Source organism: Biomphalaria glabrata, chromosome 14 (assembly GCF_947242115.1).
Source record: "Biomphalaria glabrata chromosome 14, xgBioGlab47.1, whole genome shotgun sequence".
Taxonomy (NCBI): domain Eukaryota; kingdom Metazoa; phylum Mollusca; class Gastropoda; family Planorbidae; genus Biomphalaria; species Biomphalaria glabrata.
In genome coordinates, this window is record NC_074724.1 from 5675293 (window position 1) to 5702851 (window position 27559).

Consider the following 27559-nt stretch of genomic DNA (forward strand, 5'->3'; position numbering starts at 1 on the left):
TCTTTGTTTTTATAGCTATAACTACTATAAGATCTAATAGCGAAACTCATTTAGAATGCAAACAAGCTTTTGTACTTAAAGCAATAACTAAAGACTAAATAAAAATTTTGTAATACAAGTAATAACATAGATCTACGAAGACGAAAAAAAAATTAATAGAAAAAAATATTCACATTATAATAAATATATAAGCTCTAACTTTAAGCTTGCCATATATAATATATGTTGTAGCCATATAGGCTACCCATAACGTCTTCGTTGCTTTTATACGAATAAAAAAAATATATCACCACATCATCTAAGTACAATTTCTTTCACCTGTTCGATTCCAAACAAAATAATTAATTACAAATAGTTAATAAATTTAACTAGTTGGCTAATTTAGTTTAAATGACTGCTTAATGAACATGGTTAATGAGATATACGGTAAGCCTGACACACAAAAACCGTAATAGAATAAAGAGAAATAATAAAACTATTGAATGTAAAACAATGAACAATATAAAAATAAGTAATATTCACAACATGGGCGTAGCCAGGATTTTTTTTCGGGGGTAATCCCCCCCCCCCCAACCGCAAAAAATATATTATGTGTATGCGTGTGTATGTGTGTGTACACAATCTTTATTATTTTCTGAACTTTCATTCTTTCGGAAGACGTTTATTGTACCCTAGAATTTCTCCCTGGAGTTAGTGGAAATAATGTAGACTCTTCGCCTTTGCCAGCAAAGGGGTCTGGGGGAGCGCTGAGCTCCCCCAACGCCCGCCGCCAAGCAATATTTCTGGTATTGAAAGCCAACAAAATGCATATTCTGATGTATCTACAGTGCATTTTCCTGCTATTAAAAAGTTTTATTTTAAAAACTAATGTGCTATTCTTACTGACTTATACCCTCCGGCGCCGTTCAGCGCATTTGCCGTCAAGCTGTTTCCACAAAAATCTGTCACTGGTAATGTCCGAAGCCTCTTCCCATGAATGTGTGGCGCTACATTGTAGGCCTACTTAATAGGATGTCATCGCAACTCTTATTATGCGTAATTCATTTTGTCGGAGAACATGTCCCGCTCTGTCACAATCTTACTAAGGGGTCGACTCCCAGTTCGGAATAGGATTTCCTTGATTTAGACCCGATCTCTTTAAATGACTCCTAAAATCTGTCTTAGCCATCTGTGTTGAGCCAAATTTAGTGTTTTTCAATTTTGCAGATGACTATTCACTGCACTTTATTAATGGAGCCCTGCCACTGATAGAAATGTGTAACCCTCTTGAATACTCTCTTGGAATTAGTTGACTGTAGTTTTCTTTAAATTTTATATCGAAAAGGGAAGTTTTATCGTCAAAATCATCTATTGGGGGTTTTAAACTAAAAAATCTCGGGAGTTTTTTTTTTTTTTAATTCAAAACCCCATTTAGCTAAGGTCATAGAATTTGGTAACTGTAGTTTGCTTTAGATTAATATTGAAATTGGAGGTTTTCCACCTCAAAACGCTCTCTAAAGGGATTTTAAACTCAAAACCATCTGGAGGGGTTTTAAACTTTAAAAAAAAGCCATCTGTAGGAGAATGGTTTAAACTCAAAACAACCCAATTGGCTTGGCTACACTCAAATAATTTTAGTGTGTAATTTGCTTTTGTTTATATTGAAGAGGTATTTTTTAGCATCAAACCCCTCTGAAGGGGAGTTTAAACTCAAACCCCCTTTTAGCAACGCTCATAGCATTTTAAGTGCGTAATTTGCTTTTTTTTTTACATTGAAGATGTATTATTTAGCTTCAAACCCCGCTGGCGGGGGGTTTAAACTCGAAACCCTTTTGGCTACGCTCTTTGATTTTAGAATGTGATTTGCTTTTTTTTAATATAGGCTATTAAAACGGTATTTTTTAGCTTCAAAATCCACTGGTGGGGGAGTTTAAACTCAACACCTCTTTGTCTACATTCACAGAATTTCTATAATTTGCTTTGTTTTTAATATTAAAGAGGTATTTTTTTACCTTCAAACACCGTTAAAGGGGAGTTTAAACTCAAAACAGAGTCAAAACCCATTTAGCTACGCTCATAACATTTTGACTGCGCAATTAGCTTTTTTTTTTTTTTTTTTTATTGAAGAGGTATATTTAATCTTCAAACCCTACTGAAAAAAAAAGGGGGGGGGGTAAACACAAAACCTCTTCAAAATTTTGAGTGTGTAATTTGCTTTTTTTTATATTGAAGAGGGGGTTTATCGTAAATTTTGGAGGGGGTTTTAAAATCAAAATCTTCCTTAACTGTGCTCTTGGAATTTGAGGATTGTCGTTTGCATTTTTTTTTTGGGTTTTGTTTTATAGAAGAGGGGGATTTAACAGCTAAAATGGTATGGTAGGAGAGAAAAAACTGTCTCGGGACTTTGTAACAGAATGTAATGGGCTACTACTTTACTACTAGTGAATTTACGAAAAGAGAGGGAGATGCGGTAGGTGGAATCGCTACCCACCCCGACCACACATTGTTATTAAACAAATTTAGTGTGATAGAGGAGCAGTTTTTTTTTTTCTTGATTAACTTACACTCGACCGACCTATACCCTCCTCCAATCTTAATGTAGCTGGACCGTCCTTACTCACAGGTAAGCTAGGCAGCCGCCTTAAATTAACCTCCGATTGGTTGGGGTCTCGCAAAGGACTGAAAGAATTTTTTAAGTGTTGCGAAACGTGAATTAAATCTCAAGCAGAACTATGTTTTCTCGCCTAGCTCTAATTTAAGTCTCTACTATGATTCAAGGTTTATTCACAAATATTTAGATGTACTATTTAAGTCTCTACTATGATTCAAGGTTTATTCACAAATATTTAGATGTACTTGTTAGATTACATATATGTTAGAAGACCATTGTTTCTTCCTTGTGTTGACATGTGGAAAAGTTATTTCTAGTTTGGTGATCATGAATTGTCCATGTTGGACATTGGTGCCATCAGCGCTATTTGATTTTATCTTATTTGTTGATTTTGATATAGATACAGGTGATACAAGACAGTTTATAATTCATTGCATATTTTAGGTCTTAATTTTTTGCTTTTCTATTTCTATTCACTTAACATTGGGTCTCCTGCGGGAGGTTTGGACTAGGAAGTAATTATCTTCAACTCTGAAGGAACATCCGAAACATGTAAAACATTTTACAAACAAAACATTTTACAAATACGGTTGTAAAAATATGCTTTTATTGTAACTAAATAGGCAAATCTGTAGTCCATGTACGTTTTATTATAGGTTTGCAATCCTTTGCGCTATACAGGGTGTCAAATATTCTATAGCATGTTAGTTGTGACGATTTGTTTTCATTTGCACATAGATTTAGTTATTATGATTGCCACACTTTCACAAGACATTCTGTGTGGTGATTTAACAGAAGGCAGGAGATCCGCTGGTCGTCCACTGCAATAGTAGGCCCTATAGGCCTACTGATGTAGCAAACGCGACATAAAGCTCTTCAAAATCGACACTGACAGCTCTCCCTGTCCCTGAATCTTCGCGGGCTGTTTGCAATATTTCTTTTGAACCGATTAGCCCGCCCTCCCTGTAGATCTAGTAAGCAGAAAGTCAATTTTAAAATATTGTCACTTTAATTGAAATGGCTGTTAATTAGAAGTGAAATATTTTTGGCCGACCATAGAGTATAGATATAAATATTCAATAAGTTCATTACTGTTCATAAGTATTCTAGTTTATAAAATATATTTAATTATCTTCTTTTAATAGTAGAGTCAATTTAAAACGGAATCTCTTTTATAAATATTTAATATTAGAACTACTAAAAAAATTAATATTTAATTTCTAAATAACGGTATTTACATTTCTTTTTAGTGTTGTATGTTTACAAATTGTGAAGTATTTCGTATAGGAAATACGGGTTGGGGATGGCGAGTACCTCGAATTGGGGGAGGGGGGGGGCGCAACTTTCTGACAAAAAGGGGTGTTATAGAGTGTATGTGTGTTTCCTGGCGGCGGTAAGAAGAGGTTAAGGGATTGATTTGTGTATGCATGTATGATGAGGATGATGAAATTAGAGTAACGAAAATGTGAAACGGCAAACAATTTTGAGAAATGAAAGAGTAAAGACGTTGTTTTGAGGTGAGCTAGATTTCGTTTAAATATCAGTATATTTCATTAATATTACATCTCTTTCTCAAGTTAAATATGTGAATATTGTAATAACAGTTAGGCTATATTGAGCTGCTCGCATTAGAAATTTCTTTTAAAGTTTATTAAGTAAAAATATAAAACATCTTTATTGGTTCAAAAACTTTTATTGTACTAGCTGTTTGTAAGCGACAAACCAACTAACAAGGAAAGGGGGCGTCGAAATAAATGTTTTCTTTTCAGTGTAACTTATCTGAATATTAGTAAAATTATATGTTTAAAAATTAAAATATATTAAGTAGGAGATGTCATTATTGTATCTTCTAAGACCTTGTTAAATGTAGACTGCTTTTGCGAGGCGCGTATGCAACAATATGGGTCAAAACGCTTTGAAGAACACATTTTAAAACATCTCCGCTAGTGTGATTCTTCTGTTGTTGTTGTTTTTTTTGTCTATTCATTGCTGTTCATTATAATGACGACTTATGTATGAAAAAAAAAAGTTCGCGACAGAGACGTCTTAACACGAAGAATATTTTTTAAAAAGATCACGCCAATTACAGAAGTACGTGTGCAATATGTAGGCCTACCTAGAATGTCCCTCGCATAATACTATTGGCCAGGTCTGCCTCTTTATTACTAAATTTAATATGGCCCTCGACTTTTTTAAAAATTAAATGAATAGTGCGTTCTGAAAGAAAACATAAATATTAGCTTTTTAAAAATTCTCTCTTCTTATTATGAGATAAAGTTTAGAATACGCTTAGCGCCGCGTCCCGCCCGGAATTAAACCACTTGCCGACTTGAGCGAAAACCTGCCGCATCTTTAATTCTATCTCTATGAAGAAACTATTACAACGCTTACAATTTGTATATGCAACACTGTTTCGAAAAAAAAAAACTGACCATAGGCCTACTATATATAGGTGTGTGAAACTGACTCATTAAGACATTTTTTACAACTCTTGAAATTAATGTAGGCAACATTATTTTGGAATGAGTATTGCCCATAGGCCTATTATATGTTGCAAAGTATTTGTTTTATGTAAAAATTCAAATGAATTTATTTTAACTAATAAATTTCATTAAGCCTAATAACTTAATTTCGCTATTACATAATTTAATAACATCGAACCGATCCGAACCCGAACTTTGGACCTGACCGAACCGAACCGGAACTATACTCGTCATCGAACCGAACCCGAACTTAAATCTGACCGAACCGAACCCGAACTTTAAAAGTTGGGTTCGATTCCCATCTCTAATATATATATATATATATATATATATATATATATATATATATATATATATATATATATATATATATATATATATATATATATATATATATATATATATTTGCCTTGGTGGAGAAATCCTTGCCGATTATCTTTCGATGTGATAAATGTTCTAGTTTCTTTGAACAAAAGTAAAGAGTGTAAATATATGAACGTCTTGCGGTAGGTGACAGCGCCAAATAAAATAGCAGGTGAAACACGTGTTGGCCTACCAGTTTACAAAAGAATAGATACAAGAAAGTTTTTCACATGCCAACGTCCAAGACAAAACGTTGATTTGGATCAACGGAGCTCTGGCAGCAGCAAGAAACCAAAAAAATACATCATGAATTAACTGCATTTGCTGGGTATTTTAGTAAAGACATTGTAGATATCTCAGGCACTGAGCAGATGTCTTTGGGTGTTCGTTTTGTTGATTGTATTCGACTTCATTGGTTTAGTTCCTGTGGTGCATGTTTCTAACGTCATTGTACAGTCTAGACATGGACAAACTACTCGGCCAAGTCTGCCCCTTATGGCTAGTATTCTTTTTTCCGTAACTGTCCCTAGTGATAGCGTTGGTGCTAAATTTACATCTTTTGTGTGAGACACAATCAACTGTAAAATGCGAATCCATTCGAGATTTAAGTGTATATATATATTCACACATTACGTAACATAAATTAATTCGTACATGTTTTCATTTTATTATTTATTCTAGTGCAGTCTCAAACATTAGAGCAACTAAATTATTTCTCATATGTCTAAAGATAACACTACCATTTTTTTATAACACCCAGACCACAAAAATGCATGTAGGACATTACCACACTGAGCATGCTACAGCTTAAGTGGGGGTGGCACACAATATATATATATAATATATAAAATATACAAACACACTTTAAACTGTTAAAACAACAGCAATATATTTTTAAAACCAAATGCAGTTAATCACTTTAAAAAAAAAGAAAGAAATTATATCACATTTTCAACTCTTAAACAGCAGTTAGTAGCTCCTGCATGAACAAATTTAAGAAAATATTATAATGAAATGCAATAATTCAGAAAACTTCTTGCATAAGAGAATGATACATTAAAAAAAAAATATCTTTAATTAATAAAATAATCATTGTTTCGGTTGTAAAAATTAAGATATAAAACAAAAATTTATTATATTCTTTTCAATACAAAAGGAAGCTTATTAAAAAAAACAACAATTTGTCAATTATTCTTTATTGGTTCATGTTCTAATATTTGGTAATTGTTATTAATAAGAGTTATAACTTTGTCTCTACTCCCTCTGTTAGCTACTTTGTTAATTAGAATGTTGTTTTTTTCTTCTTCTAGTTAAAGAAACATCCAAGGACATCAAGTCCTTCAATCTCCTTGGACAGTGATGGGTAAACTACAGACCCTGGGCCAAGTCTAACCCGTGGAGAAAATTCATCTGGCCCACCGCATGTTTTGCAATGATAATAATTACAAATAATTTCAAACATAATAATTTTTTTTTTCATTTTTCAATATGAGATGAAACACTAAAGTAATACTGCGATAAACAAGTCTTTCTCATTTACAATTAAAGCATGTCGTTCATAAGCACTATAATGTTACTTCACTTCTTAACAAATCAACATTATTTAAATATTTATGCATACATAATGATGAAAGAAAATTTTAAAAATCCAACAAATCCATAATAAAAATAGTCTAGTGCTATAACAAACTCGATACAAATGTTAGTTCTATTGTTGTGTATTGTAAAAGTAATAATTAAAGCACTTTCTGATGGTGACTTTGTTAAACAATGTTTTGAATAAAGTTTCATGTCCTTAAAAAAAAGAGTTTATTTAAAAAACAACAACTTCTAGACTTCAATCAAACTGTCTATTACAATAAATTTCTAAGATAAGTAAACGTAACTTCTCCATTAATATGGATGAATTTATATATGAATGAAACTTTGCAATAAAAGAAAGAAAAATGTTCTGAAATTAAAACATTAGCATGCATTCCTTTGAAGGGAACAACAAAAGGGCCAAACATTTTACATGAATTTGTGGAAGGTTAATGAATTTGAAAGTACCTAATAAATATGAAGCTCGAAATATGAAAAATGTAATATCTCATTTAGAGAAGTTGGCATCTTCACAAATTTACGAGCAGTAAAAAAGATATGTGGCAGAAATAGATTAATGATGAACAACTCATTTGCACTTAAGAATAACTGCTTCCAAATTTAAACTGCTATAAAAAACATGAATCGTTTGTATTCCTACATAGTGTTACGTAAATTTTTATAGCCATATATCTAAAAACAAATTTCAGTATTTAATTTTTTTTTATATGATAGCTTGCTAAATTTTTGGCTGCTCCTAAAAAAGTTTGCCCATCACTGCCTTTCCAGTAACTTTAAAAAACAAAAGTTCATTGTTTACTAGAACACTTAATGAAGCTTCTTTTAATGCTGCATTTATTTGCCATTTAAAATAATGGTATTAATGCTTAATAGTAACATGTAAAAAAAAAACAACAAAATTTTGGCAAGAGTGGCGGTAAGGGCAATCAACATCTTGTGGGGACAAAATTCAACTTCATGGCAGAAGGTGTTGATATTAAAAAATTATATAAATTTTAAAATAACTAGATAGTGTAAGTTTCTAACACTTGGAGCAGACATAAAAAAAAATATGAATTACCTAAATATAGCGGTGGAGATTTCATTTCTTTTAACAAAGAAAGTTTTGAATTAAAAAAGCTAAATTTATATTTGCTATTTAAGTTCAAATTAAAATAACAAATAAGCTTATTAAATAACAAACAAAAATCAATATTTAATTAACAATGTAAACATAACACAACAAATGAAAAATTTCAAGCAATAAAGAACCAAACATCAATTTCTTATGGCACTAAAAGTAAGGTAATTTTTCTTAAATGTTACTATTTCATAGAAATATTAAAAATATCCGCATTTACTGGTTTTGCCTGAATGGTTGTAGCAGTACTGTAATTGAAACAAACAAAAAAAAAACATTAACAGAGAGAGGCTATTAGAGAAATTCAAAGTCATTTAAGTATTTTTTTAATAAATTTCAGACAGTATTTCATAAAATTAGAAAATAATTAAGCCTTTGAAATATTTGGCTTTCCAAATAAGAGCAATTGAGTCACAGTGGTTGAGCGGTAAAGCTCTAGGTTTTCAAACCGGCGGTCCCATGTTCGAATCTTGGTGAAGACTGGGATTTTAAGGGCCCTCTGTGTCCACTCAGCTCTAATGGGTACCTGATATTAATTGGGGAAAAGTAAAGGCGGTTGGTCATTGTGCTGGCCATATGAAACCCTAGTTAACCAAGGGCCACAGAAACAGATGCTTTACATCATCTGTCCCATAGATCACAAGGTCTGAAAAGGAAACTTTAATAACAGCAATATGTGGATGACTGCCTTCTTGCATTTAAAGAAAATGACATGTCCATCTAGTTTTAGTTTTTAAAAAGTAAATTCCTTATAAGGTCCTTATTAGGTCTTAGTAAGAGACAAGCTAAATTCATTGGCTAAAACTCTTATAATCAGCTATCCATCTTTAATTTCTTCCGGAGTTACTAAATATAAATAGGTATAAAATTGTAGTTTGTTGCTAGATCTATAGAATTCAGTTAATTTGGTTTTTTTTACTATCGAAACTTCCCTTTCATATCCTCTATTCATAAATGACTCCCAAACAATTTTATACTTGAAGCCATTGACCAACACTATTAATGATTTCTTATCTTCTTCTTATCTTATATAATACAGATGCTACTTCAAACAAGAAGATGATTACATCCTACGCGTTATGCATTTAGGCATGCATATTAACCAATGACTTAAATTCTGCCATATTAAATAATGGTTGGTACATTTGCAAAAGTTCCCCATAGGTTCCTGACACTGGGCATTTTTTTTCTTTTTAAAACTAAGGATGCATGATGTATCCCTTTTGTATAAACACATTTAAAAATCAAGATTTAAAAGGTAATTTACATTAATAATAACTTAAAAAACAAATATTAAATGACCCACTGCAGCCAGCTAGAGAATGTTTACAGCAAAAACTTCCTGCATTATCTTATAAAAATTTAATATACCAAGGAGAAAAAAATACACTGCTTTTCAAGCTATGCCATTTCAAATTATTGATGTAACTACCTTTTTAAGGTACTGATACTTACTGTCACGTCCCTAGTGACACCTCATTGTTTACAAAATGAGGACATTGTACCTATCTCAAATCAGGTCAGCGTACCCAAGCTTTAATGCCAGAAAGACGCCGATTAAAACTTAGTTCAAGGCTACAGCAGGGAGACATAATTAATGTAGGCTAAATTATAAAAACAATTAAAAGGGAAATTAAATGTAAACGAGTCAAGGATGGGTATTGAGATGTCACGGTTCTTTATTCTAAAGAGAGATATAAAAGGCGGAGTGTTATCTTGAGATGAGAGAGAGAGCTAGAAAGTTAGGCTTAGAAGTCGCTAAGTTTTAAGTAAATATTTACTCATTTTATTGAACATTTTCACTGAATCCTGTATCTGTTTTATATATATCTTTGTACATAAGTTTATTATTTCAAGTTCAAGTTTTAAATAATTAAAACTCGAGAAAACATATCAGCACTTTGTTACTTCATTGATTATTAAAGTGTTTGAACTATAATCAAGGCATCTCTGAACCCACATATGTCACAAGTTTATAGCATCAGGATCTTCAAGTCAAATAAACACGTGACACTTACAACAATGTTCAATATAAAATATCCATTTTATTTATATATTTTTGAAAATAACTATCAGTAAATGAAATCTTGTGTCAACTAATGTAATGTATGATATGAAGTATATATTTTAAATATATATATATATCTTACTCTTTTGTCTTGACTTCCAAATAATAATCAGTGCTTATAGTCATTTCATTAGTATAAAACTCTAGTTTCCTATAATCATCTAAAACTGTTTGAAGTTTGTTAGGACCAACTAGAAGCAAAACATAATTCTCTGGATCAGTAACATTTATCTCTTTCAATAAAATCTTTTTCTCCTGTGCAGATAGAAAAAAAAATGAAAAAAGCCAAATTAAAATATATATATATATATATATATATATTATATATATATATATTAAAAAAAAAAGCTAAAGTTTCATTTTTAATATGTGGTCAGTTTTAAATTTGTTTGTTTTTACAATTTCAATGTTAATCCTTTGTAACAAGAATTGATAAAAATAAGAAAACAAAACCAACAAGCAGGCCTAAGAGTATGAAATAATTCTAATTCTTTTGAGGTTTCATTTTTTAACATAGAAGTAGTACTGATGTTAAATGTGTACCTCTTTAACAAGATTCTCAGGGTTGACAAGATGAGATTCATTCGGATGATTTCCTGGATAAACTACCTTCATTTCAATGTTCATTAGTTCTGATTCTGTCACAAAAAAAGTACAGTTGTCAATCATCAAATAATTTCATTGGTCAAAAACTTAAAATTGATTGTCACAAGTAATAGTAAAAAAAACAAAAAACCATTCAGACTTTGTATTCTATATGGCAGATAATGTAAATGTTATCAGTTTCTGTAATCAATGTGTAACAAGGGTGTCATGTGGCCAACACAAATACCAACTGCCTTTACTTTCCCTAACTAATTTCAAATACCCTTTAGAGTTGGTTGGACTCTACAAATCCTGAAGTTTTAAAACCCAGTCTTCACAGAAATTGAAACCCAAGACACTCAGTTTAGAAGCCAAGCACTTTATAACACAGTCACCACTACCCCTACAAGTTATAACACTGCAACCCTAAGGTCCATGGACCATATCCAGCTCATGATTCTATGTTATTCAAACCTTCAAAATGTCAGATGGTGTTAAGATCATCTATTTCTTTGGCTAACGGTTTATGAGGAAGGTGTAATGTGGCCAGCACAACGACTGACCGCCTTTCCTTTGCCTAACTAAAGTCAGGTACCCATTAGAGTTAGTCCACCCAAAAAATCCCCAAATTCAAAATCACAGTCTTCATTGAGATTTGAACCCAGGACCCCAGGTTCAGAAGCCAGGCGCTTAACCCCTCAGCCAACAAGTCCCTCAATCCAACAAATAGAAATGGAAAAATGGTTTGAATGGTGAGATAAGTCAACAGAGTCTGGGAGCACATGACCATGCCTGAGCAAGATAATATAACACATAACACAGTGCAGGATGGGACACTCCCATTAGTTTATATTTAGCATGGTGGGGAGGAAGAGGAAACAGTGTCATATTATTTTTTTATTTGCTGATCTTTGTCTCAACAGGTCTCAGATGCCACCTGTATGGTGACTAATGTGCATTACACACAACAGCAGAGTTTCTGTCCAGAGCTTTTGCAAGAGAGGATTTGAGACTCTTAAATGGAGTATGATGTTGATGATGTAATGTATGTAGATAATTTTTATGTCACACAGGCAGAAAAAAAAATGGGTACCCCTTTTCTAAAATTATATAAAAAAAAACGGATGTATTTTTATCAATGTCTTGTGACACAATTTTGATAAATTAATTTTGAATTTATTTTTAAAATCCCAAAACAAAAAAAGATTAAATTAAATATTTTTAAAATGTGCAGAATTTCCTTAATTTTCTTCAGGGCACAGTGTCGGGTGAAAGAAAGCAAAATACACAGAAAAAGATGGGTAGATTGTATCAAAGAAAGAAAAAGTTTTTTAAGGCAAATTACTAAATTAATATTTCAATATACATTTATTGTTTAATATTGCATTCTAATAGATTTATAAGTTTGTTTTAAACCTGGTTCAAAAACGGCCATTGTGAGCTTGAATGCTGACACATCAGAATGAAGCTTTTCAGAACAACACAAAGCTTTATCTGCAAAGTTCAATAACACACATTAATTTAGTTGATATTATTTTTTATTTTATGTCCACAGAATTTTTTTGAAGTTCAGAGAGAGTTAGATCTTTCGAAGCTTCACCTTTACCTGTCTCTTTATCTGTTGAATCATTGGGCACCACATATATGATCAGTTGATCAATTACTTCCTTCCTCTGTCTTTTGCTTAGAATAAAATCTCTTTCAATGACTGACCTGTCCATGCTTTAATGTTGTCTTCCCATTGCTACTTCTTCCATTTCCAAGTACTGTTCCCAGAAGGAAGGTTTTATAAAACCCTGAAGAGCTTGTGATATGGCTATTAAGTTTTAGTTTGCATGTTTTTACAGTGGTCAGCAGGTCATCATGGGCCCAATGGCTATTGTGATTCTGCTATGAATCGCCTCATTTGTGATACTATCTTTGTAGGTGATACCTAAGATTTTTCTATCGAATCTCAATTCCATTGTTAGACTAGGAATCCTCCTCTCTAGTTCTACATTTAGCATCCAAGATTGGCAAGCATACCAGAATGTGGTCATGACCAAAGAGTGAATTAGTCTAATTTTATTGTAGATGGCTATTACCTCTTTCAAAGCTACATGGTGCAAATATTATGTTCCATGTGCTCCTGTTTTATGCTATCTAATGTAGAATTTTTTTAACGGTTCAAAAATCAACATTTTTTTAAAATATGGATAGTATAGCATTTTTTTCCAAATATAATGCAAAGAGACCTGTTTGTTTGTGTGAGAACATCCACCCCTAAATGAATAATTTTACTATTCAGTCTCAATTTCCTATAATCCTGTTTTAGATTAACTACTGCCTGTGCGATTTCTGACAGATACCATATAACTAATTGTTCTGCTTAGTGATTGAATACTCTTTGTAAACAAAGAAAAATTATCTGGTATACTGGCCCTAAGCAATTCAAAGAATAAAAGAACATATATATATAAATAGCATCATGGCTTTTCAGCCTGGTACTAGATAGCTTCAGTCAATTAATATTTTTAAATTCATGACATTTTTTTTTAATCTGCTAAGAGGCCTACATTAAGACTTTGTTAATTAATCTATGTACAACAATTCATTTGTTGCAATGCTGTCTAGGCATAATAGTTGATACATTCTAGTAACTAGAATAACTAAATCTAGATCTAGATCAGCGGTTCTCAACCTTTTAAGCTCGGTGACCCCTTTTTACAATCCACCACCACCACTGTGCAGCGACCCCCCACACATACAGAAATAAAAGAGTAGACAATAACAATCCATATTTTCGATGGTCTTAGGCGACCCCAGGCAAATCGTCAAACAACCCCCCAAGGGGATCACGACCCACAGATTGAGAACCCCTGATCTAGATGGAATCTTTATATAGATTATAGATCTAGGTTCCTAGATCAGTCATTATCAGTTATATCAGTATAAACTTTAGATCTATATAAAATAAAAATAATACTTAGTGACACTATAGTCATAGAAGTATATACAGAAGGAGGATAGATTTGTAGGCGGATCATACCCTAGAGTCTATACTATACTGTACAAAACTATAGTAATATATATATTATATATCATATAGACCTATATAGACTCTTGTCACTCTACATCGTTAGAAAGTTCAGATAGAGTAGAGTACTTTAACTTTAAGTAATTATTATTATCAACAATTTTTTTTTATAAAAAAAAAAATTGTCACATACCTACATTAAGATTCCTAGACCTAGAATTAAATAATCATTATTTAAGAGTAAGATTTAAAGTACACTAGATTTTACTAGATTGACTATAGACTATAGAGTCTAGTTTAGTATAATTTATTATACTTATAGCGATAATTTCACATCATGATCTAGAACTAGACTACAACTAAGATTCTTTACTCCTACACAGAAGATCACTACAAAAATAGCTTTGAAAATTCCGATAGATTTTCCACAAAATTGAGTGAAAAAATAAAATCCCGATGAAAACGGGAAAACCTGAAAAATATCAAAATCACAGACCTATATAACTAAAGATATTAGGTCTTAAATGGCTCAATGAATTTTCACTGTTAATCATAGAAAAATTAATTACTAAATATAGGCCTAATCACTTCAATAATATATCTCTTGATAGTATTTTATATGATGTGTTAACTAGTACAGAAAAAATTCAAAAAAGATTATTTACATTAGAATGACAAAAGAAAAAAAAAATTCAAATAACTATACAAATTAATATGAATACACTTTCATATTATGACTTTGTTTATTTATTCTATAAGGCATAGTTTAGTATTTTAGAATATTTTACTGCATAGAGATGGACAACTTAATTATATGATGGGATTCAAATGATAATATATTTATTCACGCAGCTCGTATTATTGCAAAATAAAATGTTCTTTTTTATTGAAAAGAACAAGAAAATTATTTATTTATTTAAAATTCTTACTCTCACATTTAAATTTCATTTATTTTTTAATAATGATTCGACATCAATCTAGAGGATGGAGCAGTGGCGTAGCTAGGATGGAGGGAGGAGGGGGGAGAATGTGAAAATATCCACCCTGGGCCCCCACTTGAGGTGGGCCCCAAATAAGTGTTTTATATATTAAAAATTAAAGATTATGCAAAAATTCAGGGGCCCCCAAACGATGGAAAATTCCTAAAATTGATGTTTATAAAACCAAAATAAAATTTTGTCAAATGGTTAAGTGCTTGGCTTCCAAACCTGAGGTCCCAGGCTCGAATCTCAGTGAAGACAGGGATTTTTTAATTTCGTGATTTTTAAGGGCACCCCTGAGTCGATCCAACTCTAATGGGTACCTGACTTTAGTTGGGGAAAGTAAAGGTGGTTGGTCGTTGTGCTGGCCACAAAACACACTGCTCATTAACCGTTGGCCAAAGAAACTGATAACCTTAACATCATCTGCCCAATAGATCACAAGGTCTAAAAGGGGAACTTTTTTTTTACTTTTTACTTTATCTAAAATTAAAAACTTACCAACTGTGAGCAATTCTCTTTACAAACTTAGTTTTTGGTAAAAACAAAATGAAAATTAAAAAAAAATATTTTTCCAAAGGGAAGCTATTCAAGATTAAATTAGAAGCAATTAAAATCATTTAGGGAGAAAAGAAAACAAAACAACTGACTTTTCAAGCATTGATGATAATATTGTCTATTAGGCTGCAGAATAGGTTAAAATGAACAATGATATTGTCAATTAGGAGAGAAAGAGTTTAAAATGTCATGCTATTTAAATTAAATACAAAAGTAAAGAAAGAAATTTCACAAAACTAGATTATAAGTAATAAAAAATTGAATAGTTTAAAAAATATTGTTTGCAAAAAAAAACAAAAAAAAAAACATTCCAGACAAAATTAGATTCATTCACATTATAGATGCTCAGAATGCAAATGAAATGAAAGCTGCTAAAATTAATGAATATCAACTTTGAACTCTTCTATTCCAAAATTAGCTAAAGTTACATCATCCATTCTTAATTACTTTGACTAAAAATAACCCCCCAAAAAGATACACTTTTACAAGAATTTTATTTGTTATTGACAATGTGTTCTAAAAAAAGTAGGCAAGTTCATGGGAACAGTTAATTTTTCCATGCAATAATAACTACATTTTAGTACACAAAATAGCTAGATTTTAGCATAAAATATTCATTAAATGTAAACATAAATTGGTAATTAATAAAACTATAAGGCGCTTAAGAGTAAAAGTAAACATACAAGAGTTAGTCACAATATCATACTTTTATATATCTCAGCAAGTAAAAGAATAAAAAAACTCACTTAAATAATAAAAAGTATGTTATTAAACAAAAAGTAACAAAGTTTAGTGTTATCCTATTCAATAGAATGTCGACAGAATATTTTTTCTTAATCCCATGGTTTGTTTTTACTGGCATCTCTTACTATGTTATTTTATATTTAGAACAATGATGCTTCTAAGATACAACTGTTGATAAAATCTGACTAGATATAGATCTTGACACTTTGAATAGTAATTCGGAGAGAGGTCCAGAGATTCAGTCAATATTAACCCTTCCCACACCCTATCAGCACTCCTCATTTTTCATGCCTCCAGAATAATGTTTTTTTCAATTACCAACTTTAAAAAAAAAACAACTAAAAAATGCTGACATATTTTAATTAATTGGATTAATAGTTGAACATTTATTTATAATGCACAATAATAATAATAACATCTGTTTTTAGTAACAATCTAAAAAAGATGTGTTGAAACTGACACACCAATAGCTCCAGCCTTGAGTGGTTAAGCACTTGGCTTCTGAATCTGGGGTCCTGGATTGGAATCTCTGTAAGGAATAAGATTTTTCAGGTGCACCCAAGTCCACCCAACCCTACTGAGTACCTGACTTTAGTTGGGGAAAGTAAAGGAGGTTGGTCATTTTTCATTATGCTGGCCACATGACACCCTACTCATTAACCATAAGCCATAGAAACAGATGACCTTAACATCATTTATGGAAAGTAAAAAAGACAAAAGAAAAAACAACATCTAGACTCTATATATGCAAATTATGCCCATTATAATCATCCCTCAAGTATATTAGGATCAATATAATAAAATTTTCGGACTTCGCAGCAATTTAGTTTACATGGATAGAAGAGATAGAGAGATAGTAATTAAGCATTTGAAAACATGAAATGAGAAACGTCATACTTATTTGTTGCCAGTGAAACAAGGAATGTGCTAGATTTGTCTCTTTTAAAAATGCAAAACATCTTTGAAATGAAAACATGTTTTCAGTTTTAGTTTCAATGCATATATGTTGACAACTTTTAAAGTTTGAGTTACCAAAAAAGTAACATAATATAGCTTAAGTGACAGGAATATAATTTGTGAATTTTTAAAATTGATTATTGATTATCAACAAAAGTTGAGGATTATCAATCTAGTGGGGGCTATGATGGAATAAAAAAATATTCATTTCCTTATTCTCTGTCTGCTAAATATTGTACTTGTTTTTAATTACACACTTGTTTGAACTTAGGCTAGGTATAGTTTTGACAATTGTTTCTCTATAAAAACAATAAATTAATTTTGACGATTAGTAAAAAAAAAATGTAATAATATATAATCAATTTTGACGATTAGTAAAAAAAAATGTAATAATATATATTCAGAGTGTTTAAGGTATTTTTGTTTTAAATGCATTCCACTGATATTAATTACTCTGGACTAAGTCATGATTTTTCTTTATGGTTTACATGTAAATTAAGATATCACTGAACAGGGTAAATCAATTTTTCTTTAGATTTTTTTTTAAAGTGGGGCAAGGTGGCTGAGTGGTGAAGTACTTATCGTCCCAAATTAGGGGTCTTGGGTTCAAATGTCGGTGAAGACTGGGATTTTTTCTCATTAGTTGGGAAATGTAAAGGAGGTTGGTTGTTGCTCTGGTCAAATAACACCCTCAGTAACTATCAGCCATAAAAACAGATGACCTTAACATCATCTGCCATATAGATTCTCACGAGGTCTGAAAGTTCTCACATCATCAAACATCAACAGAAGCATCCAGTGAAGAACAAACCTTAAATTGCAGCTTCATAAACTTTATGTTATAAATTGTCTTCAGGAATATTACAAAAAATAGTAGAATCCAATTAATTTCACCATACACTTAACAGGACTCAATTTAAAAGTACCTAACCAAATCCTATTATACAGTCGAATTTGGTTATTGCACCAACCAATTATAACATAACAATTTCATCCATATGTCCCATAAGCCAGATTTGTTTTCTCGGCTATAGCTAAGCCTTCTTATTTAAATTAAAAAGTGGAGGATTAAGGCTAGTTCTATTTAACATATCTCTAGAATTTCCATGTAAATCAATATAAAAAAAGATACATTCTTTTATCACAAATAAATACATTACACAAATATAATTTTTTTTAAACACACAAAGTATTTCCTTGTTTTCTTGAAATGCACACACAGAATGTCAGTTATAGGAAAATTTCTCAACAAACCATTTATTTGACTGTAAAAAGATTTTGAAAAAAAAAATTTAAACAAAATGAACTTTTTTAAAAAGTTTGTAATATATTTTGTATAGAAAGTGTAGTTAGAACAGTGTAATAATGTACTAAGTTATGATAAATAGGATTTTTAGAGTGAAAATTGTCATGCTAAATCTTTGTTTTTGAGCATATTTGTGATCAAAAAATGCTTAGGAAATATACTGTAAAATATCCATTTTGTCTCATGTGTTTTGTTAAATAATAACATTTCATTAATTCAACATCAAATTCTACAATATTTAATGGCAATCTCTTTGATTCCAAAGATTAAGGATGAGTGCAGTGTTTAACCCAGTTGCAACTTGCATATTTTTCCACATCTGAAGCAGATGTCTGCCAGGGTCTATTTAAATACTAAAATAATACAGACATTACTCACATTCAAAGTGCATTTCATATCCCCCGGTGAGATGGTCTCTAAATTCAATCATGGGACTGTTATCTGGTGCAGGAACAGCCTCTTGTAGTTTAACAAAAACCATTTTGTATTGCTTAGGATTTGCAATGCCAGCAGTTTTGAAAAGTTCTTCTGTCACCTGAGATGTTAAGAAACATATTTTTGTTAGGAAAGTGTTATCTTTTAAAAATTATTTTCAAGATATTATAAAGAGAAACTTATATAAACAGAAATACTATTTTTTTTGGGGGGGGGGGGAAAGAACTGTCTAAAATTATAATTTAAAGGAAGAAATAAACATTGATAAGTCACATACACTGTAAATCATCCACAAAATCAACACCTAAGAGTCTATATAAAAGTTTGGAAAAGTAAAGTTCCCCTTTCAGACCTTGCCATCTATAAGGCAGATAATGTAAAGATCATCTGTTTCTGTGGTACACAGTTAACAAGGGTGTCATGTGGGTAGTACAATGACCAACTGCCTTTACTTTCTCCAACTAATGTCAGGTACCTTTAGAGCTGGGTGGACTTGGAGGCACCCAAAGATCCTGAAATTAAAAATCCCTGTCTTCACCAAGATTCAAACCTGGGACCTTGGTTCGGAAGCCAAGCCACTGTGCCTCCAAAGGTAAGTACCCCTTTCAGACCTTGCGATCTGTAGGGCAGAATATGTTAAGTTCATCTGTTAATTTGGTTAACGGTTAACAAGCAGGGTGTCATGTATCCAGCACAATGACAAACAGCCTTTACTTTCCCCAACTAAGGTCAGGTACACCTTAGAGTTGGGTGGACTCAGAGGGTGCCCTAAAATCACAAAATTTGAAAGCCAGTCGTCGTCGATATTCAAACCCAGGACCTTAGGTTCAGAAGCCAAGCACTTAACCACTCAGCCACCGTGCCCCACAGAGTCTATATGGTAACTGAAATTTATTTTTGTTATCAATCTTTAATGATGCTGTTAACTAAACAAAGACAGCAACCTTTACTTTTCCCAAGAATAGTCAGGAACTTATTAGAACAGTGTGTATGTAAAAAAGTTTTAAATTTTTATGCAAAAAATCACCACCAACAATTTAAACCTTATACTCTCTACTAAGCATTTAACCAGTTTTGCTACTAGATACAATTATGTGGTATTAATCTTCAGGGCCACAAGAGTACAGCTGGAAGTAGCAGGACCAAGAAGGTGTCAGAAGGTGGTCAGCGAGAAGGAGAATTGATGTTAAGATTCTATTTGTGTTTTATAGATATTCCAGATGATGCCAGAGTACTGTAAGTATAGAGTAAAGTTCCCCTTTAAGACCTTGCAATCTATGGGGCAGATGATCTGTTTTTAATAGCACAGGTTAATGTGTGTTTTTATGTGGCCAGCACTATGACCAACCACCTTTACTTTTTGCCAACTAGAGTCAAAGTAACCATTAGAGTCGGGTGGACTCATAGGCACTTTAAAAATCCTGAAATAAAAAATCATCATCCTCACCAGGGTTCAAACCAAGGACTCCCGGTTCAGAAGCAAATCACTTTACCAATCAGCTACAGTGCCTCCTGTATATATTGAGAGCTACTTTCAAATAGTTCTAGCAACTACTCACAAACTATAACACTTTTAACACTGATATATCAGCAATAACATCAAATATATTTCTTTTAGATATCTAATCTAGTCATAGAACATTTTTTTAAGCTATTTGCCACTTTAGAATGACTGAGGTTCATCTCATCTATTGGTTGTAGGGAAACATGGTGTCTCTACACTATCTCCTAAAAGAACTTTTTCTAGTTTACAAAACACTTTAAGATAAGATAAGATAATTTTTATTGATCCAATCAAATGGAAATTCAGTTTTACTACAATTGACAAGCTCAGCGAAACTACTGTACAAAAACAATATTGATTAAGAATTTGAACAACATTCACACACAAAACACATACACATTCACAAACAGTGCTTTATGAATTAGACTTCTATGTACTTCTCGATGACGAAAGCTGATCTTGTAACACTCTGACCGAAAGTGGGATAAAGGAGTTTTTAAATCTTTCTGTTTTAGTGAAAATAAAGTATCTAACTTTGAAATTATACATGAAAAAAAAAAACAACAAGAAACAACATCTTAACAGACTAGCTATAACAGTCATTGCAAAAAATTTGGATTCCTAATATCATGTAAGTATATTTCATTTTTTAAATCCTTCCTGACTCACTGTGGTGCCTACAGCACTGAAGCTGGATAAGGGACAGCAAATGATTTGTTTTTCCAAAGGCGCCACAAGTAAAAGTTTTGAGAAACAATGAGATACATTATTGTTGGGGGGTGGTGGTGGGGTGTTGAATGTTGACAGACCTTTCTGCCCCAGACACAAAGCAACCTTGGTACAACCACTGCCTCCAGGTGACAGATAATTATGACAAGCACAAAATCAAACCCAGAATATCTTGTCAACAATATAAATTGTTATAAAAAAAAACAGTTCAGATGTCTCAACTAATCAAAGATGAACTTATTAAATTGAACTCAATCACATTGCTTTTTATTTATTAATTTTTCCATTAAACACAATAAGAACTGTTCAGACTGTTGCAATTATTGAATCATTTTAACAAATTGAAATATTTTTAGTTAAAAAAAAAAAGAATTATGATTACAGAAAACCAATCTCTCTGAGTTACCTGACCAACTGTTAAATCATCTCCATATTTATCCACAGCTTTCACTTCCTTGAGTTCAAGAGGCTTATTAGGTAGCTTGGTATAAATTTCATATTTTAAAGCATCTTCAGCTTCTGCAATACAAATATATTTAACATATATAACTATATTATAAAATACATAAAAAGTAGCATATAATGATCTAATTATAATTAATTGAATTCAACAGCAAGGTACTTTTTCAAAAAGTTGTGATTTCATCAGCATGCAGTTTTTAGAAGCATAAATTACCAGTAAAAATTCCTATCACTCGCCATCAGATATTTATAAAAGCAATCTAATGTTTCCTTTTTTTAAAAAAAAAAAATAAAAATATTTTTGTGTACAAAAGTAACAAGCAAAATATAAAAATCCTGCTAAAAAAAAAAGAACAAAAAAAAAAAACGTTTATGTAAGGAAAATAACTCTCCATTTACAACTATATCTCTCAATAATGTAGAGCTAATTTCACTTATTCAATATTAAACTACATAAATAATTATCAATAATTAATTTTCTTATTGATTAAATTTTGTATAAACTGTGCATAGCATAAACTGTGAATATTGAAATATTATTTCCCTTGTTGGTATCAAATAAAATAATTAATTATCAGTAATTCATTGACTAATTGGTTAATTTTTTTATTTTTATTCATTCATGTCTTGTCTATGCCAATGAAAAACTTTTCAAAGTTTTGACTTGATCTGAGAATGGGTTTGGGAGAAAAAACATGAACAACTTTTTACCAGACAGACAGAGTGATTTGTAATTTAAAAAAAAATGAAATGTATGTAGGACTATTTTTTGTGTTTCTGGTAGAGTTGAGGGCTACCAGTATTCATGGACCAAAAGTATATGTGGGGGTTGGTGAGGGTTACTAAAATTCACAGTTCAAAGTATGTTTGGGGGGAGCATTTGAATATGTGCTGTTCTATTAGAGGGCAAAATAATAAAGGGAGGGGGTCAAGATATCACCTATTTCACCTTGGCAAAGCACAGGTATCCTGGATACTAGGATACAAAAGTTCATATTTAAATCTTTAAAGAATCAGTTATGATCAATTCAATCTGCGGGCCATTTTAATTTCCAACACTAGTGTCGCATGATGGAAAAGATACAAAAACTTAATGAAATTGACCTGAAACTATTTTATTTCAAACCAGAAGATCTAGTACTTACATTGATTTATTGGGATATTTGAATTTTTCTCTTTACAGTTCAAAACTAAAAAGGCATAAGATCTGTTTATAATTTGTTGTTCTTGTTTTTTTAAAAACAGCCACACTTTCTTTATAAAAAATGTTGGCTAGCAATGGTATCATGTTCTACAAAAAAAGTAAAGATCCATTCACTTTTCCTAGTAGATTCTATAGTCCTATTTCATGAACGCATGAATGTTAAATGCCTTGGTTGTAATCCATTAGAAAAAAGTGAGAGCCCTAATGTAGGTAAAGTAAGATACTTAGTGAAAATTTTTTTTGGGGGATTTTCTCTTGAGTCAACTTTTTAGCGGGCTGGATGGAAGCATGTCACGGGCCGGATCTGGAACGCAGGCCGTATTTTGGGCATCACTGGTTATGATCAAGGCATTTAACAATAGTATATTGTAATTAAATCAACAGGTTTAGCCAATTGGTAGCTGATGGATAAAACAAGTTATATAGGCCTAGATGCTTATTGTATGATGTTCTATTTTTCATTCTTAGTAGATAGGTGCTTTTAAGGTATGGAAAATTCAACTTTATTTTTCTCTTTAATTGCTGCCCTATTCAGCTAACCACTATATACTGGGTATATAGTTTTCAAATAACTAAGACTAGATTGATAAAACAGGGTTTGAATGGGACTAGAAAGTAGGTTGATTAAAAAAGGACTTAAGAAGAAATTTAAGAGGAGTTTTATTTTTATCTTATCTTTATCTTAAGAAATGATTTATTTTAGCATGATGTAACTGATTCTTAAACTTATTTTAAATATATGCTGCTTAGCCATGTGGCATGAGCTTCTAAATATCATCACAATGATTCAATGCTAAAACCTCATGGAGGTTCACAGCATAATCTACATTATTCAAGGAAAGTCAAACACTTTCAGTCAAGTTTTTTGTTTAGTTTAAAAGTACCTGCTCCTCCTGACATTCTTTAAAACTGCCACAAAATAGATGAAAGAATTTAAAAGAAATTGAGGTACTGCTGTCAAATTATTTCAGCCCAAAGGAGATGATTTGATTTTTTCTAAGATCTCTACCTTAAATCTGCAAAAAGACAAAAAACAATTTTTGTTTATAAAGAAGGTTTGAATTTCCAATTGGTTTGTTTCACAGGTTTGAGATGTTCCTTTAAGCCTAAAGAAAATTACACCCTAGCCAACATCCTGCAGGGGATGGCAGCAGAGTTTGAACTCAGGACCATTGAGACAACAATCTATAGCCCATATCAGAAAACCATGAACAATTATACAATTTTATGGCTGCTTGGTGGTGTAGTATGGGCTTTGAACAGTAATCTTGATGTTCGTGAGCTATTCTGCAGGAGGTTTGGGGCAGAAAAAAAGTAATCCAAAGAAATACCAGAAACCTATAAAACAATCAAATCTCAGAAGACACTTCAATATTTTAAAATCCATTCCTTTATTTTTAGGAAAAAAATGAAGACATAAAAATATTGTTCAGTCGGAGTTGGGTTCACCAGATATCTGCACTCACAAAGGTTGACAAAGCCTTATATAAAAGAGGGAAAAAATCAAATTAAACTTTCAAAAGAGGGCTAAGAATTTAATTGAAAAAACATGCCAGTAAAGAACTGACCTTAAAACAATATATGTTAAGTATAATATATCTACTTCACATTGTTAATAGGTAAACATTTGAGAAAACATGGAACTCTGTGAAAGATATATTTTCTTTCCATTGTAATGTTTTCAAAGAATATACCACTCACAGATTCAACAGAGAAAATATCTTTTGATCAGTAAAATTACTCTTTTTTAACATATAAGCATTAAGCCTAAGGCTAGAAATGCAAAAGAAACAAGTTACAGATCTTGAGGACCACTGAGAGACTGGTTTCTTTTCAACAGCCTTAGATAAAATTTAAGCCAATTCATAAAGGAGATGTAGCCATTTTTCTATTTTTCATGAGTTACTTTGTGTGTTCAAAGCATCATCTGCAAGGTTTGAAAGGAGGAACTTTTACTTTACAGTAAACAACAGAGTTAAAGCCAGACATTTCTACAACTTAGGGTCAAAGTGTCTGCCTCAAAAATGAGGGGCAAGAAATATAGTCCTTTTTCTAGGCAAATTAGGAAGTAATTTCTCTTGTCCTGCTTTACCAATACAGGCATTGCATAGAATGCTTATATATACAATTACTATAGACAAAGTTTTTAACAGGTAAGATATTTATAAAAAAAAACTATATATGATATCAATAAATAAAAAAAAAAGAAAATTAATAGAAAATAATTAGAATGTATTGTATTTATCTTATCTTATCAAATACAGATGTTACTTCAAAAAAAAAGATGATTACGTCCCATGTGAGTTCCTAGGTCAATCTAAGTCATGCATATTAATCAATGTCTTAAATTCTTCAAAATCATTGTTGTTTTTTTTTGTTGCAATTAGGTCTTTAAAGAATCTGTCTCTTCCTAAATAGCTGCAATAGCTCATATTTAGTGTGGTGAGGTATATAATAAATGTGTCTATTTCAGATTTAAAAGCTTAATTAATTGCAAATTTGCAATAGAGCTTGAAAAACATAACAAATTATGTTGGATGTTCTATAAAATAATAAATTGTTTTCAAAAATTAATCTCATCAAAATACTCTAGCAGGCTGTATCAACAATTCAGTCAACAAGGTAAAGTTGTGCTGTACAAAAAGGAAATGTTAATGCACTTACACAATTGTAATTAATATGAATTCCACTCTGGTTATAGTTTATGTACATAGGCCTATTATTAATAAAATTAATTTTGTTTTAATTTACAATATATACTTATCATACACTAGCTTAAACCTAGTCAAGTAACTTTAAGTATAATAGGCTACTACAAGTATAAATTAAATATTAAATAAGCTAGATCCAAATTCTAGGGCCTATATATTTAGATCTATACAGTGCTTTTTAAAAAAAAAAAAAATAGGTGAATGGTCTAACTTTAAACTATTAATATATTTTTTCCCCACATTTAAAAAGGTGCCGATGTGCGCCGTACCTTGAGTACCGTCACACACACAAAAAGCCCTGGATCTATCTATATATATATATATATACAAGTTACAAGTCAACTAATATTCTACATAAAAAAAATTAATAGACTGCATACTTCAGAATTTTATAGACGTCACTATATATATACATAATATATATATGTCTATACGGTCACTAGAATTAATTCACTAGATGATAGATGACTAGTCTATAAATACATAGGCCTACTTTATAGTAATATACTATACTATAGGCCAAAATAATATAATATAGATCTAAATTCTAAATCTATCATAAAAATATGCCTATCATGATATCATAATCAAATTTTTATTTTTATTACCCGGTAATAACAATTTGTCTTTGCTGGTAGGCCTATATAATAGGCTAATAGGTAGCCTGCTTATATTATACTTTATTATATAGTATACTATACTATAGTTATGTATAATATTTATACTTATTATCTATAGTCTTATTAGAATAATTAGATCTAGATTTACTCTCTGACTATACATAACACAGCCTAGCTAGCAGATCTGATGAGTGTGACGAGTAGACTCTAGACTAGAGTAATCTAAACTATTTGTCTAAAGTGACGACTAAAGTCAAAAAAATATATATTTCAGTCTTAGGTCTATTAAGTCTATATAGTGACTATATACTAATATAGAATAATATAGATCTAGGTAATCATTAATTTTTGACGCTCACATTCATGATTACCATCTACTAGATCTATATCTACATATAAATAATTAAAATAATAAATTAGTATCAGATTATTAAGAGATTATCAGATTATGATTCAGATTATCAAATCTATAAATCAATTAAGTCTAATACGAATGCGATCGAGTTCTTAGCCTAGGTCAAATCGATTAAGTCTAAGACTAATTCTAAGTACTAGATTTAGATATAAAAAGTAGATCTCTTATCTAAGACAATCTGGTTACCGACAATCTAGTTAAATCTAGAATCTAGATCTAGTAGTTCTAATCTATGAGTATGACTGGTTACTGATAGTAGCACTAGTATTAGTATGAGCTTGAACAAAATAAAAAATAAAGGAATTTTAAGATAAGAAAGTAACTATAATAATAATATATATATAGCCAAACACACACACATATATATATATATATATATATACTTATAGACCTAGATCTATATCATATGCCTATATACAGTCTAGAGACTAGACACAGCTCTGGCTCTAGATCTGGCCCTTCCCTCTATACAGCCTATATACTACAGTCCATAGTAGCCTGTGTAATTAAATCGGAAAAACCCGCACACTATATGTGGTCTTTACGTGATTTTTCTATCTTCTCTGCTAAACAACGGTAACAAGCAAACTCAGTCCCGTCAGTGCCAGAGACTGGGTACAGTTTTTCACATGTCAACGCAGACTCAGTTTTGATCTGCATGTTTTAACACATCTAATGCAGACAATCCGGTTGTCCACAATGGATCTATTATCTATATAATAATAATTATAAGGCTTGTCTACGAGTCCGAAGATTAGTGAGGAATGCAGTATTTCCCGTGGCTGCGCAGCCCCAGCTTTGACCTACATATTTTAGCACATTCAGGGCAAGCATAGCCATCTATAGGCATATATAATATAGGCGTCTTCTTTTTTCCTTCTTCCCCAGTAGAGGCTGAAAATTTAAATGTCCATAAACTCCTGAATGCCGCTCCCTACATAAAAAACAAACAAACAACAACACCAACGGTCAACGGTGACGATCCAGAACTTCAAAAAGAAAAGGGAAGAGAATGCCCATGGGTTCTAAAACCATATGACTAATTAAAAAAATAGAAAAAAAAATATATGTCTAAGATTCTCTACAGATAATATCTCCACATTTTCT

At 31.4% G+C, this 27559-nt stretch overlaps 1 protein-coding gene across 6 annotated transcripts; it reads right to left on the reverse strand.

The window, feature by feature from the left end:
• Positions 1–7855: 7855 nt before the first annotated feature.
• LOC106055291 (uncharacterized) lies at positions 7856–27085 on the reverse strand. Of its 6 annotated transcripts, none has more exons than XM_056011606.1 (8): positions 26938–27085; positions 23591–23722; positions 21447–21559; positions 18751–18907; positions 12228–12305; positions 10770–10864; positions 10309–10481; positions 7856–8406 (listed from the first exon to the last, which is right to left on the reverse strand). In XM_056011606.1, the coding sequence occupies exons 2-8, from the start codon at positions 23604–23606 to the stop codon at positions 8343–8345; spliced, it is 696 nt and encodes a 231-aa protein (XP_055867581.1). In that variant the 5' UTR covers positions 23607–23722; positions 26938–27085; the 3' UTR covers positions 7856–8342. The 6 variants fall into 6 exon arrangements, with proteins under 6 accessions (XP_055867581.1, XP_055867580.1, XP_055867584.1 ...); XM_056011605.1 differs by lacking the exon at positions 26938–27085 and adding an exon at positions 26844–26909; XM_056011609.1 differs by lacking the exon at positions 26938–27085 and adding an exon at positions 26871–26890.
• Between the last annotated feature and the right edge of the window lie 474 nt (positions 27086–27559).